At 35.9% G+C, this 14,297-nt stretch overlaps 1 protein-coding gene across 1 annotated transcript in view; it reads right to left on the reverse strand.

Annotated features, from left to right (window-relative positions):
- Positions 1-14,297, reverse strand: part of LOC129280990 (protein-tyrosine kinase 2-beta-like) — a 46,106-nt gene that overhangs the window by 5,984 nt on the left and 25,825 nt on the right. The window contains exons 9-13 of the mRNA XM_064112588.1: positions 11,012-11,114; positions 4,202-4,318; positions 3,346-3,411; positions 2,281-2,481; positions 521-655 (exon numbers count right to left, since the gene is read on the reverse strand). Coding sequence (XP_063968658.1) covers positions 521-655; positions 2,281-2,481; positions 3,346-3,411; positions 4,202-4,318; positions 11,012-11,114 — 622 coding nt within the window. The remainder of the gene's footprint in view (positions 1-520; positions 656-2,280; positions 2,482-3,345; positions 3,412-4,201; positions 4,319-11,011; positions 11,115-14,297) is intronic.

Consider the following 14,297-nt stretch of genomic DNA (forward strand, 5'->3'; position numbering starts at 1 on the left):
TATTCAGATATTTTTAATTTCTACAGAAACAATCAAAATGGAAATTTTATTGTTACACAAAAGGAAAAAATAAAACATAAGACATACATGTATGGGATGTTGCAAGAAAATATTTGTAATCAATTGTAAATTTCTGTTGTTAATTTGATAGATCAATTTCACTATATCAAATCAAATGGGCCACGTCTTACAAAGAGTTACGATTGATCAAATCAATCTCAGCTGTTTGGTAATCCATCCATATCATAATTTTTTTCTACTGGAAATTTGCAAAATCACCTTAGTAAACAAATAGAATCTTCAACAGGACAATGAATGTATGATTACACATCATATCTAAAAAATATTTTGAACAAATTTGCATTTTAGATGTTGACATTGCTGGCCGTCCATAGTTGCGGTTGATTGGATCAATCGCAACTCTTTGTAAGACTGGACTAAAGAACTAATCGTAGTACAGATGATTGATATGAATTGATCACAAGTTCCTTGCAACGTCCCAATAGTCTGCTACACGTACCCTCACAAGATTGACGTATTGGTCAGACTTGACCGCATGTACGAGGTTGACCATTTCCATCACTGACCTCACAACCTGCGTTGTGTTCTCAAAGACATAGTCATCTGTTCTATCCATGTCTAACGTTGGAGCAATCTGAAAATTATACAAAAAACATAAAATTAATATATCATAATCTGGTTACATTACATAGTAGGTATCTTACATGTAAGTGCTTTTTACAGATTTATCATCACCCCAATCATCCGATTCACTCAGTCATTTCCCTACACAATTTATGCACATCCTCCACTCCCTGGGGAGTATTCCAGCAAGTTGCCATTCACACGCACAAAATGCTGGACACGCTACAATGACTTTCAAATCCTACGGGTGCCCATTTAGCACCTGGGTGGAGAGTGACAAAGTGTGGATTAACGCCTTGCTAAAGGACGTTAGACCACTGAGGGATTCAAACACACAACCCTATAATTACACGAAAAGAGTCAGAACCGCTATACACTTCTTCCCAGGTAGAGACTGTCAACCATTAGCTTCCAAACTGACTTTTATACAAAACGGATCTTTAACACTTTATATAATTCAAAGTGAGGCTATACCCATTTTGTCTATATCCACTTGTTCTATTAAACACCTCTTACTACATGTATCGGCGTACCGAGAATTGGGTTCTCAAATAGAGAGAATAAACATGCTTGTAGGGCTGCTTCTGAGGCAGCAGAGAAGAGTTCAGCTTGGATTTGGACCAAGTATGTCCAAAAGAAGAGGGTGACCAGCAAATAAGCAACTTTTTCTTGTCGTTTTCTTTCTTTCTTCCTTTCTTTTTTCTGTTACCAGTGGGGAAGGTGGTGCTTTGCACTGCTGGCCCACCCCCAAGAGGGAGCATTGCTTATAACAGGCCAAAACTCCCAGTGACTGGTGGAAAACAACTGAAGATTCCCCCTGGTGATGCATGATGCAGCGTTCTCGCGTTTTTTTAAACTTATATGGACCAAATTTCATTTGACAAAACAAAATAAAAAGCAGACGAAGAGGAAATCAGATCTGGGCATGAGACTACAAGTAAATGATAATTAGGCCACATTGGCAGTAGACCAAAAGGATTCAGCCATGATTTTACTAGACAATCTCAGAATTGTATCAATTAGACCATTGGTCAGTACACCAAACAACATTTAGACAAAGTGACAGCCTAAATTGAACTGTTACTACACCAAATTGATCATTTACCAGGGTCCCGTATAGGTTGCTTAGCGATTTATCGTTCGCTAGATTTTCACGATTGATTGTTTATTGTAGTCAATGCAATCAATCATAAAAAAATGTTCTACAATGATTGCTATACAGCTTTATGTGATAGGATCCAGGTGGACTCAGCCATGATCTTGCCAGACAACCTGAGAATCAAACCATCTCAGGGTTCCCTCAGAAATTTGAAAACAGAATTCCATGACTTATTTATGACTTTTCCATGACTAAATTGCTGCTTTCCATGACTTTCTGTGACGTCCCGGGAGTTATGTAGAATTTGGGATGTCACAAAACTGGGGAAAATGGAAATCAAGAACACCAATTATGATAGCAGAGTAATATCACAGAGTATGAGAGTTGGAAGACACGACAAACTGGAAAGCTGCCATAGCAAACAGATAAATGCAATTCCATGACTTTTCATGACCACAAATTTTTCCAGGGTTTTCCATGACTGGGAACCCTGCATCTCCTGGTAGACCAAAGTGAGCGTAGACTGTTTAGCTTACCTGTGCACTGAGTGGCTGTGGTTGTGGCTGCTGGGGTGGGTGACCTGCCATCTCTTGTTCTGACGGCTCGGGGGGAAGTTCCCTTCTTACCTCGTCGGTGGCCTGGTAGTATTGGTTGGCAGCTGATGTCGTCGTCGACGGGGCACTGGACGACTTCTGGTTGAAAGCTTCGTACAACGGCTGGCTTGCTCCTCCGTAAGGCTAAATAGGGGAAATCATAGGCAACACAATGAGTACATCATAGAGGAATCTTAATGGGTGTAATGAGTGATAGATGTGTGGAACAGTCTCCCAGAAGATGTAGTTACTGCTTGTTCAGTGATTGCATTTAAGAATAGACTGGATAAGCATTGGGAGAAGATTGCCTATGATTTTGAGTGATTTTCGATTCTCGTGTGTTCTCATGGAATTTTTTTTGCTGTCTACGATACCCTTGCCACCCCTCCCTGCCAACATAAGTAGCACACCTAATTTTGTCTGAAGGAGAGCAGCAATAGACATTCTACTTTGATCGATGAACAGGCTTAGTCCTACAACATCGTTGGAGTAAACTAAACTAATGATATCTAGTGTGATGACCAATTTGCTGTAAATAGCCAAATGTTTTTTTTTTTCTTATAAAATGCTCCTTAGAGAGATGGGTGTAATGACAGCTAGCGTGTTTCGTGAAACAAAAAGTCAGTGATTTTCACTGATCAATATGCTGTTAGCCAATCAGATGCAATGACTTCAGTAGCTTATAACAATAGTCATTGAAAATCGTATATTGGTTATTTCATGAAATGCTCCTCAGAGCAAATAGCACATAAAAAAAGTTTGGAAATATAATGAACTTTTCCATTAATTCTTTCACAAGATGCATAAATCTATTGACAAAACAGAGTGGAGCAAAATGCTAATTATTCCAAGAAATTATTCAAATTATGTGTTAACTGTATGATAGAGTGTGCTCTGAAAAACAGAAATGGCTATTTGGATAAATAATGCTAGATTAATAATTTCTTAATTTGTCTGAAAAGTAATGGCACTGTTACTTTAAAAAAAAAAGTTTTAATGTATTCTTACCTCTCTATTGCCATTTTGTCCTTCTTGCAAAAATACATTTCCTTCTGTTCTGCTAACATCAGGTCTCTATAAGAGATAAAGATAAAAAATATATTGTAGTGGGCTTACAGTTTCATATTTATACATGTAGGTGCATGAAGGAGTAGATGCAATTAGGGTCTTTTATTGGTACATGTATAAATACTGAAGTTGATTGGTACGATACTATCTTCATCAGAATCAGGTATAATGGCATCAACATAGTCATCACCACCATCACCTCCACCACCACCACCACCACCATCATCATCATCGTCATCATCATCATCATCATCAAAATCATCATCATCATCATTATCATCATCACCACCACCACCATAATCATCATTGCTGTTACCACCATGATTATCATCATGACCATCATAACCATCACCACCACCAACACCACCACCATCATCAACATCATCATCAATATCATCATTGCTATCACTACCATGATTATCATCATCACCATCATCATTACCACCACCATCATCATCATCATCATCATCATCATCTTCATCATCATCATCATGACCATCACCACCACCAACACCATCATCAACATCATCATCAACATCATCATAATCATCATTGCTATTACTACCATGATTATCATCATTACCACCACCATCATTATCCATCATCATCATCATCATCATCATCTTTGCCATCACCATCATCATCAACGCAATTATCAATCATTGTCTTCAGCATCAATCATCAATTCATCATCCTCATCATCACCAAAACCATTTTCATTACAACATCTGTCATCATTACCATCTTCATCACCTCGATAACCACCCCTATCCTGATCCTTGGTCTCCTGTCTTACCAGTGTTTGTGCGCTTGTTGCCAGCCATTCTGAATCAGCCTCTGATTCCAATCTCTGCTTCCTAAGGGCATCTCCTATCCTTTCAAGCTCATTCTGCTTCTCTTGTTCCGTTCTCTCCTATAAGTAAAAAAAAAAAAAAACAGCTCAATAATCAACTCCCATAATACACTTTGGCCTGTATTTTGGACTCCGGCTTAAACAAAACTCTAAAGTTGGTCTTAACTCTTAAAAGGTCTAAGCTTGTGGTTTAACTATTGATAGCTCATTGTGATAATTCTGTAACATGGGTTCAACTTTTCAGCTCATTTGTCTTGTCTTGGGTTAAGTCGGCATATGCAGACTTGCTGTACTCCGCCAAATTTATTGATGTGTGTGAGATCACCAAGTAAACAGGTCACTTAGTTACTAGGTTTTTGAGTGATTTTGGATTTGAAAGAGTCCAATGAGTTTATCAATGTTGTGTCCATGTTTAACTCGTTCCAATCTTTAGTAGTTCAAGGGGAAAAGCTGTATTTATGAGCATTCCTTTTGACTAGTAGACGCCAGAGCTTGATACTATTTCCTCTAGTCTAAATAAATAAAATTCTAAAGTTGGTCTTAACTCTTAAAAGGTCTAAGCTTGTGGTTTAACTATTGAAAGCTCATTTGATATTCCAATCATTCATAACTGTCTGGGAATTATAATTTTTTTTATTAAAGCACTGCCAGGTGAAAGGAGCACAGTCCAGACAAGAAACTACAGTGTACACTGTACAATATACACACAATTTGGACAATATTTGTTTCCTTTTTTTAGCACAGAATTTGATCTATGTACTGGTCTCCAGAATAAGGGACTTCGTGTATAAACTCAGGTAAATCACAATGTATATGATCTGAATTTTATTATGTATGAACTCAGGGAAATATATGCTGTAAAACACAAATACCAAAAATCCTAATTTTCACACACACAAAAATGAAATCATAATAACTAAGTTTGTACACTTATTAAATTCCATGTTGAATGCACCATGCACACAAGATGCTGGGGGGGGGGGGGGGGCAACATTACATCAACTGATAATATAAGGGCGGGCTCAGGAAAGAACATAAATTTGCAATCAATTGAAAATTTGAAACTGCAATCACGACTGTAAAGTTACTGGTTACTCTGAAGAGTTATGGAGATGATGATGATCTAAATTGGACATTGCCACCTATTTGTAGTTCTTCATGGGCAATTTTGGTAAAATGACCTTTCATTTCTTTCATTATGATAGGCAGATTTCAATGCAAGACATTACGTAAGCATGCCTTACATAGCAGCATGAAGGAATTGAAAAGAATAGCACACCTATGAACACTCTATGAGGGTTTTTGTTGCATTTCTACTTTGAATGCATTAGCATGTTCTTGTAACAATGTACTTAGCCAACTATGAAAACCAGTCGGTAGTGGATGTTTATCTAATGGAAAAACACAATTCAAAAGAATATATGAATAATCAAGACATCAAAATTGGTGCTTATCTCCTTAAACATTAAACCACCATGTCACTTTAGTACCACTGACCTTCTTTGGATCATGCACAGAATGGAACTAAGAATTGGCTTACTAATCGCAATATATTGTGTAACAAGCCCCTAATCACAATTTGACAGAATTACAAAGAGTGAAACATGTCCTGTGGAAATCCTCTTAAATTTGAAAGGAGGTTTTTTTTTTAACACCTACACTGTACATGTAAGGGGCCTTCAGCAAACTTTCACACTTAGAGTATTTTAGATCAATTTATTGTTGCATGTCATAGTACTGATGTAATTATTTCTCATACCGTTTTAATTTCAAATTGTACATCAATAGCAAAATTGTATCTATAATGTCTAAATTTTTCTGATTTCTATTAACCAAATTCTCCTCTGTTCCATCTTGAAGACACATGTACAGTGTATGTGAGATTTCTGTAGAGTACATACTTGTATGTAAATTGTTTGGAGCAGAATGACACAACAAAATTTCACTAAAGTCTAAACTATTGGGATTTTATTGTCAAAATCACAATATGCCACAGAAAAGTGCCACAATTATCAATGCACCATTACTTCAAACATGTACATGTTCGGCATACTTTGCTTTTTGTGCACCACCTGCAAAACTTTCTCAAAATGGGTTAGCAAAATCTCTGCACTTTTGAAAGGGAATCACACCAATGAGTTCATTTCAAATCCATGAAATTTGTTTTGCATGACATCAATGTAGCAAGGGACTGCTGCTTGCATTAGAACTTTATTCCATAATAGTGTGGTTGTTGTTAAATAGGCTTTTAATAATACTTTACATTTCTCTCATCTATATCAACAACTTTATGATGAACTTCACATTTTATACACGAATTGTTCTCTGGCCTGCTCTTCAATTCTTCACAAATAACAAATATTATATAAAACTATAATAATAAACCAAGGGAATTTAAAGGGAAGTCATTTTTTTTTATTGTGAAAGGGGTATGGGGGGAGGGTCACAGGCATGCAACTATATGAGGAAGACTTAATTACAGGTGACTTTCTAATATAAACTATTTAAAAAACACAGCATACATGAACATCTACAAATATTTCATCACAAGAAGGGAAGCAAACTATTCTATACAGGTACATCAAACTGGTTTCACTACTCAATCAATAATCAATATGCTTTCACAAAATAGAATCCGGGAGGAAACATACATGTATCAGCTTTAAAAATATCCTTAGAAGAAGCACTCTCACAAGTTCAAAAGTTTGATTTACAGGATAGAAACATCCCCTATCTTTTTTTTTTAATATTGATGAATGTAAAACACTGGTAAGGGTAGAAAATGCATGAACCTTCCTATAAATATTTGGCAAATTTGAGAGTTTTTTGGATGTGGAAAAGGGAGTTTTAGTGCGGAATGCAACTGGAATTCTTTGAGATATTTCGCTGAGACAGAAACAGACTTTCTAGCAGTGCCTAAGGTTACATGCTGCAAACAGAGAGAGAGAGGGGATGGGGGAACAAAGGAGGTTTGAAAAGCCAATGACATAGTTTTACTAGAGTTTGGCAGCCTGTAGTTGGGGGAAATATCCAACAAGTTTTAAGCCGTGCCATTCTCGACAAGGATGATCAAACTCTGTTAAACAAATGACTCTGGATGAGGCAAGCAGACTACAGCAACACTTAGGTATAGACAGTACATGAAGCAGTTTGGAATAGCGCCATCTTAAGTTGAGGTTGAGAAAAAAAGAGAGTACCACGATATGGTCCCAGCATGCACCATTCTCCCCTAAAACCTTGAACAGATAATTTTCAAGCTGTTCAGTGCCACATTGGTTTCATGAAAACGTCATAGTAAAGTATATATACCACTGACACTTTGATTTCAGTGGTGATGAATCCATTGCCATGATGGTAGTTTGTTACAATAATGCCTGGTCAAGTTTCTCTAATCTTAAATTGTGTATGAAATGGGCACCAAGTGTTTTTTCAATTAAGAATGACGCATTCTGGGTCTCCAAATCACAATTGGCTTTCTCCATCCCAGCTTAAGATGGCGCTCTTCATAAACTGCATCCATGTAAACTGTCTCTTCAAACCAAGGCCAATGTTGCATGCAACATTCCCTTACCTCGCTACTCATGGGTCTGAGAAGATCCGGCATGACGTTGGATCGAGGGGTGGGGCTGTAATAGGGACCCTTGAGGGTGTTGGTGTTGGGGGCGGCCACGGGAAGGGGCGGGGCCTTGGCCTGCGTGCTCTGGTAATGGTTCGAGGGAAGGTATTGGTCCCCGAGGATGCTGCCCGTGGAGGCATAGGTGGGGAAACCAGGTCTCGAGGGCTATTATTCATTTTTTTAAATCAAACATATTTGTAGAGTATCAAGAGTAGTCCAAAGCACCCCCATACGAGATGGTGAGGAAAGGTCGGGTTAGGGAAGGGTTTTAAAAACAAGAGAAAAAGACAAGTACAAAACAAACTTTATTAATTACCACATAAAGAGAGAAAACAAGCACATAATCTCAGATTTAAGATCCAATTGGTCTATTGGCATTTGGTCTAATATCTGTATAGGTCTAATACATACATGTGCCAAATATCCTCCGAATGCTTTATTGTTCTTTTTGTGTGTTGGTCACTTTTCCTGCTTCAGGATGACCTAATGGACATACCTCTAAATGTTCATACATTAAGGATACTTTGTGGTTATCATAATGTTAATCATTTTTATTGTTTAGAATGGCCTAGTGCACTGAAAGCAGCATGACATGCCTTCCTAAAGATACCCCATATCAAGTTTCCTAAACCACAAGGTGAGATCAGGGGAAGTATTCCATGGAACAAATCATCAGTGATTTTTCTGTTATAAGCTACTGATATCCTTAAATCTGATTGGCTCAGAGCAAATTAGTCTGTGAAAAATCACTGACTACATGCTTCATGTAACCTTCCCCAGCAAGGTGAGATCAGAAGGTGATTAATCATGATCGTTACTCAGGTTAAGGTTTTAAAACTGATTAAACCAATCACGTCTTAACTGACCTTTTGTGACAACGGTGGAACAGTGATTCCAACTTTTCTTAAAGCAAATGGGGAAGATTTTACTCAAAATGGGAAAAAAAAAAGCATTTCCAATATGAGTTCATGTATGTATACGTGAGTAAAAATGGGAAATCATATAAAAAAAAATAGGAGCTAAGATTAAATTTAAATGATCAGATTTAATAACCTTCTGCCAGTTTCATAGTGGTGAAGAGGTTTGAGAACAGAGCCAATGTAAAAATTGAATTTTTGAGGTGGATTGGAACTTAAAATTTAAGAACTTAAGGTGCACTAATAAATATCAAGTACATGTCTACTATTGAAGGAATATATCCCATAGTATCCTCACCTGCATGAGGTAAATCAGGGAATAAATTTACTTTGATTTTACTTTATCATTTCTAGTTGTTGGAGAAAAGCTTTCAATTATGTTCTGTATTGTCCTACAGTATATATACAAAAATTTACAGTAAAGGAATTTTTGTGTTGCAGTTATACAAAGAAAAAAATTGAGCAAATTGCAATACAATACCAGGAAAATTATTCTCTTCAAATATTAAATTAATAATTTCATTTTTTATAGAATACACACACCCATCTTCATTTTAAGACTTCAAAGGCTATTAATTGCAGATTTTTTTTTAACAATCTCATTATCTCCATCTATGTCTGTCTCTCTCTCTGCCAATACTTTAATCGATTCCCCCCATCTTCTTATCTTATTCCTGAATTTTTCTCTATTTCTCATTACACTTAATACACTTTTAAACTCTCATACAACTCCATGGAGTCTCCTCGGACCGCAAAAGAACATGGAATAAAAGTTTGCCCCATGTTCAGACACAGAAACATTCATACTACATGTAGATCACTATCTACATTAATACCAAAACAGTGTTGGAATTAATTTATGTGTCTGAGTATCTTATAACGAATACTTTGGTATTAGAGGGCCAGAAGCAACCATAAATAATGGAAACTGCGCATCTAATGTTTCTCCTCCACCTTAAAAAGGTTGTTTAAAATTTCTATACAACACTGCTTACTATATGAACCTTACAGTAGAAGTTTAAAATAATTAAAAACAAGTGTTTAAAATCTTAAAAACAATGTTTAATTTTTTTAATATTCAATTCTTATCAAATTAAGCTCGGTTGTTAATAAAACTGTTAAAAACTATGGTAAGGTTCATATTAATACAGCTTGGTATGAAATTTTGAACAGCATTTTGACTGTGTGATTGGTTGAGAGAATGAATGTATACATCTGAGCAGTTGATAAAACTATACAGCAAAATCTGATACAATGTTTATTATCAGGTCTCTGAATAAAGATATTGTGTCTGAATACACTAATAAAATAATATCACCTTTTGGCATGCCAAGGTATATTTAATTATTTCCACTCCACTGAAAACAAGAAGCCAAAACAGAAGCAAAAATCAAATAAAACTAACAGGAAATACCACATCTGATTCTACCCATGTGATGTTAATGACCCCATAACAAGCTGTGTCTGATGTCAATTGAAAATATGACAACTGTTCAGCAGTATCGGAAACGTACAACTCATAATTTTGGTTAGTTTTTATAGCCTAACCTTGTAATTCTTGGAACAAAATGTGAATGTCCTGATGAGAAGTATCTATTATAACAAGATGACTTTTCAGTGCTGCTAGGCTTTTTTTCCCTATTTGACACAAAAATTGTTCATGCTTTTATTCATCTTTATTTCAATTAACTGCAATTTCTTGAAATACATGTATATGAATTTCATGAATCAAAGTAGGTTTTAAACAAAGTAACTTTTTGTGTCCTCTGACTTGAATTGTAGTTAAGGACAGCATTTAGGAAAACCTTAATTAATATGGTGCAAAATCTATTTTCTTTAAATGTAATAGTGTTATATTCTTTTCTTCTTCTTCTTCAAACTGACATATTCATGTGGGCTGTCTTGATTTAAAACAAGAGCTTGGGCCTATATCATATTAAACAGTTGCAACTATGGTAACTTTGCTATTATGGGAATCTTTGATTGTGATTGGTATTATCATTAGTAGTTGCCATAATGGCAATGTTGAAAGGCCCCTGTACTGCAATTTGGAGATCTTTTTTTTTTCTCACTCATTCCCCCACACCACAAAAAACACACACTCTCTGTTTGGTCATGATAAGAAACAAACACAAAGGACTGGATTGATTTTTCTAAAACTCCATCCAACTGGTGCAAAAATATTGAAAATAATGTTTTTCATCTTGTCCGATTCCTTACCTTTGGGGGTGGTTCTTCGGGGAATCCCCAAGTCGATAGAATCCTTCTCTTCTCTTGCTTCAGGGCTGCCTCCTCTTGCTCTTTTTCCTCTTCCAAGATCTCACTAAATAAGTAAAAAAAAAAAAAAAAGGGACATATATCATCTTTCATTTATTCATAAATTTAAATGTGTGAAAACTGTGAATATTTACACAGTAATAGAATATTGACTACATTAATTTAGAAACTTGTATGTATGAATATTTACAATAGAATATTGACTACTGCATGGAAAAGAAATGTAGCTCAGTCTGCCTACCAGTAATTCAAATCTCTTTGAACCATGTGCAGATATCTGTCTGACTTATGCAAAATTTGACTTGGGGGTGATATTCGACTTTAATAAGCAGTCTTCTATATCAGAATTATACATAATACAAGAAGGTACTAATATGCTGCAGACCATCTGTGTCGGGCCTAATAAGGATGATTCTATAGGATTTGCTCCAACAAGACTAGTTCCTCAAATGACCACTCAAAACATTGACTTCTACAATAAACGTGATAAATTATAATACCTTCCAACAATCACACATTGTGATCAACCATAAGGTTGATTTCAATTGAATATGATCATTGCAATAGATCATAATGCCATTTCAACAGTAATACATTATGATCAATCATAACAGCCACAATATCAATTACACCTTATGATTAATCATAAAATTAACTTCTACGATTAATGAAATTAATCGCAATATCAATTAAAAATCACACTTTATAATCAATTTCTGATTAATGTGAGCAATATCAATTACACCTTATGATTACTCATACAATTGACTTCTATGATTAATGAAATTAATCGCAATATCAATTAAAAATCACACTTTATAATCAATTTCTGATTAATGTGATCAATATCAATTACACCTTATGATTACTCATACAATTGACTTCTATGATTGATGAAATTAATCGCAATATCAATTAAAAATCACACTTTATTATCAATTTCTGATTAATGTGATCAATCACAATATCAAATAAAAGCCATACCTTATAATCAATCATAAGATTAATTTCTGATTAATGCAATCAATCACAATATTAATTAAAATCATACACCTGTACCTTATAATTAATCAGAAAATGATTTCTCATTAATGCAATCAATCACACACTGAATTACATAAATGTGATCCATCATGCTTTCAATCCTACCATCACCACTTTCTTAAATGTGCAAAGAAAAATCTCTAGATCTATCAACAGAAGAGGACATTTGGGGAAACCACATACCAGCTTTCACATAAGCACGGCACCGACTGCCACCTGTGCCATTCCTCAAAGGGTAAGAAACTATCATCATCCTCCACCTGCATAGATATACAGTCGGGCAGCCACCTCATCTTGGTGGAGAAAAAGTCTGGAGTCTTTGACGATACTTTCAGCCTCAGCCCCAAGTCAGATAGCAGTCTTGAGTTAAACAGGGTCATAACCCGTTCTCAGTTTGACAAAGGCTAGAAATCCTCAGTGGGTCCTGGAGTCACAGATCCAACAGGAATCTTGTATTGAATACGGTCGCAACCTCATATAACTATTGGAAAGACTATAAGTCTTTATAGCAGGATAAGAACCTTGGAATATCTTGGAAGACAATCTTCCAATTTCTCCGGGATAAGTGTTTATGGTGTCCAAGATAGTAAATGTGCCTGGGGGTCTGTCTTACAAAGAACTTTGCATGACCACTCCAAGCAACTTCAGCTCCTCAGTCCTCTGTTCCTTCTGACTGGAAGATGTTTCCATAAAAAACTTGTAATTCTTGACAGTCTTCGCTTCACAAATTAAGCACCTGACCTGACACTTGCACTGACAAAGTCCTCCTACATTATGTACAACAGTTTTAAATGTGAGAGCTCCTGAAAATCACAACGTCTCTGGAAGAACAGGCCAGAGCTCAAGCACCAGCAGCAACGGTCAGTGGCTCTTCCAACAATAAGTTCACAAGAATGTTGTAATACCTTTAAATAACCCGTGGGCAAGGTCTGGCAGAAGTGCAAACAACGAGCGAGTCCCTTTCACCCGGTGACTAAGCCGAACCACCGTGGGATGTAGGTAAGTTTTTCCTCTACTTCCCACACAAATTGCTCACAATCCCTTGAAAGACCTGACAGCAATCTTCCATATTTCAGAGAAATGAAAATTCACCAACAGTAAAATCATGTGACTAAAATTCCAGAAAACCCAGTTCGCTGACATTTGAATTCCAGCTATGGGAATTCCCTTAATTTTCGTAACTCGAGTTCATATTTTCTATTACATCTGTCATAAACAAGATTGGATCATCAAGTCCTGTTTAGATGTGAGTCGATCATGCAACTGACGGCATAACTGACGTCCCCTAGCATTTTATATCCTCCCGCTACCTGTCACGTTGCGAGGGAAATTGCGAGTGTCATTCCCGTAATCTGAAGGGGAAGTGTTGCATAAGATTCTACGTAAACAGACAATTATGCTGCTAGGTGCAGGACACTCCACATCATCACAAACAATGATATAAATGAATAAATTAATGAATGCACATACTGTCCCGTAGTTCCGATTGACCGTACAGGGTGTCTCAATCAAAATAGGCATTTATGGTATTAAATGATTCTATGCGAAATGATTAAGGTCGATGTGTACAGTGTACATGGTATTCAATGAATGCAAATGTACTGAAGTAAATAGTACAGGGTGTCTCTGTAATAAAAGTATGGAATGATTTGATGTAGTATACTTTTATACATGTATGTGATCAATGTATGTAAGTACATGGTGTCCAAATAAAAATGGATATTCAGTGAATGAATAAAAAGCTTTGATAATGAAGGTCAAGATAAGTAAAAATGTCTGCATCTCGAACAACAAAAAATTTGTTGAAGTATAAAGGCACCATCTTTTAAGTTTTTTGTCCTGAACAGAACCTTGAAATAATGACTCTAAAATATATTTAAAAATAAAATGGATCACCCATTCTACATCATTAGTGATATATTATTTACAAAGTGCCACAAAAATATAGAAAGGAAATAAGAAATTGAAATAATGTACATTGAACAGTAAACAAAACAAAACTGAAAGGACATTCCCTTATACTGTACATGTACTTGCACACGTAGCATAACAATTTTTTGCTACCAAACACTTGTGTGTATTTAATAGTTGATTTTATGAAATAATATTTTTATTTGGTAAAAAGAAGAAATCACAAACAAAAGAAAAATGAACTGAGAAACTTATGATATTAAAAGTGAGATGA

This window comes from Lytechinus pictus, chromosome 17 (genome assembly GCF_037042905.1).
Source record: "Lytechinus pictus isolate F3 Inbred chromosome 17, Lp3.0, whole genome shotgun sequence".
NCBI classification, from domain to species: Eukaryota; Metazoa; Echinodermata; class Echinoidea; order Temnopleuroida; family Toxopneustidae; genus Lytechinus; species Lytechinus pictus.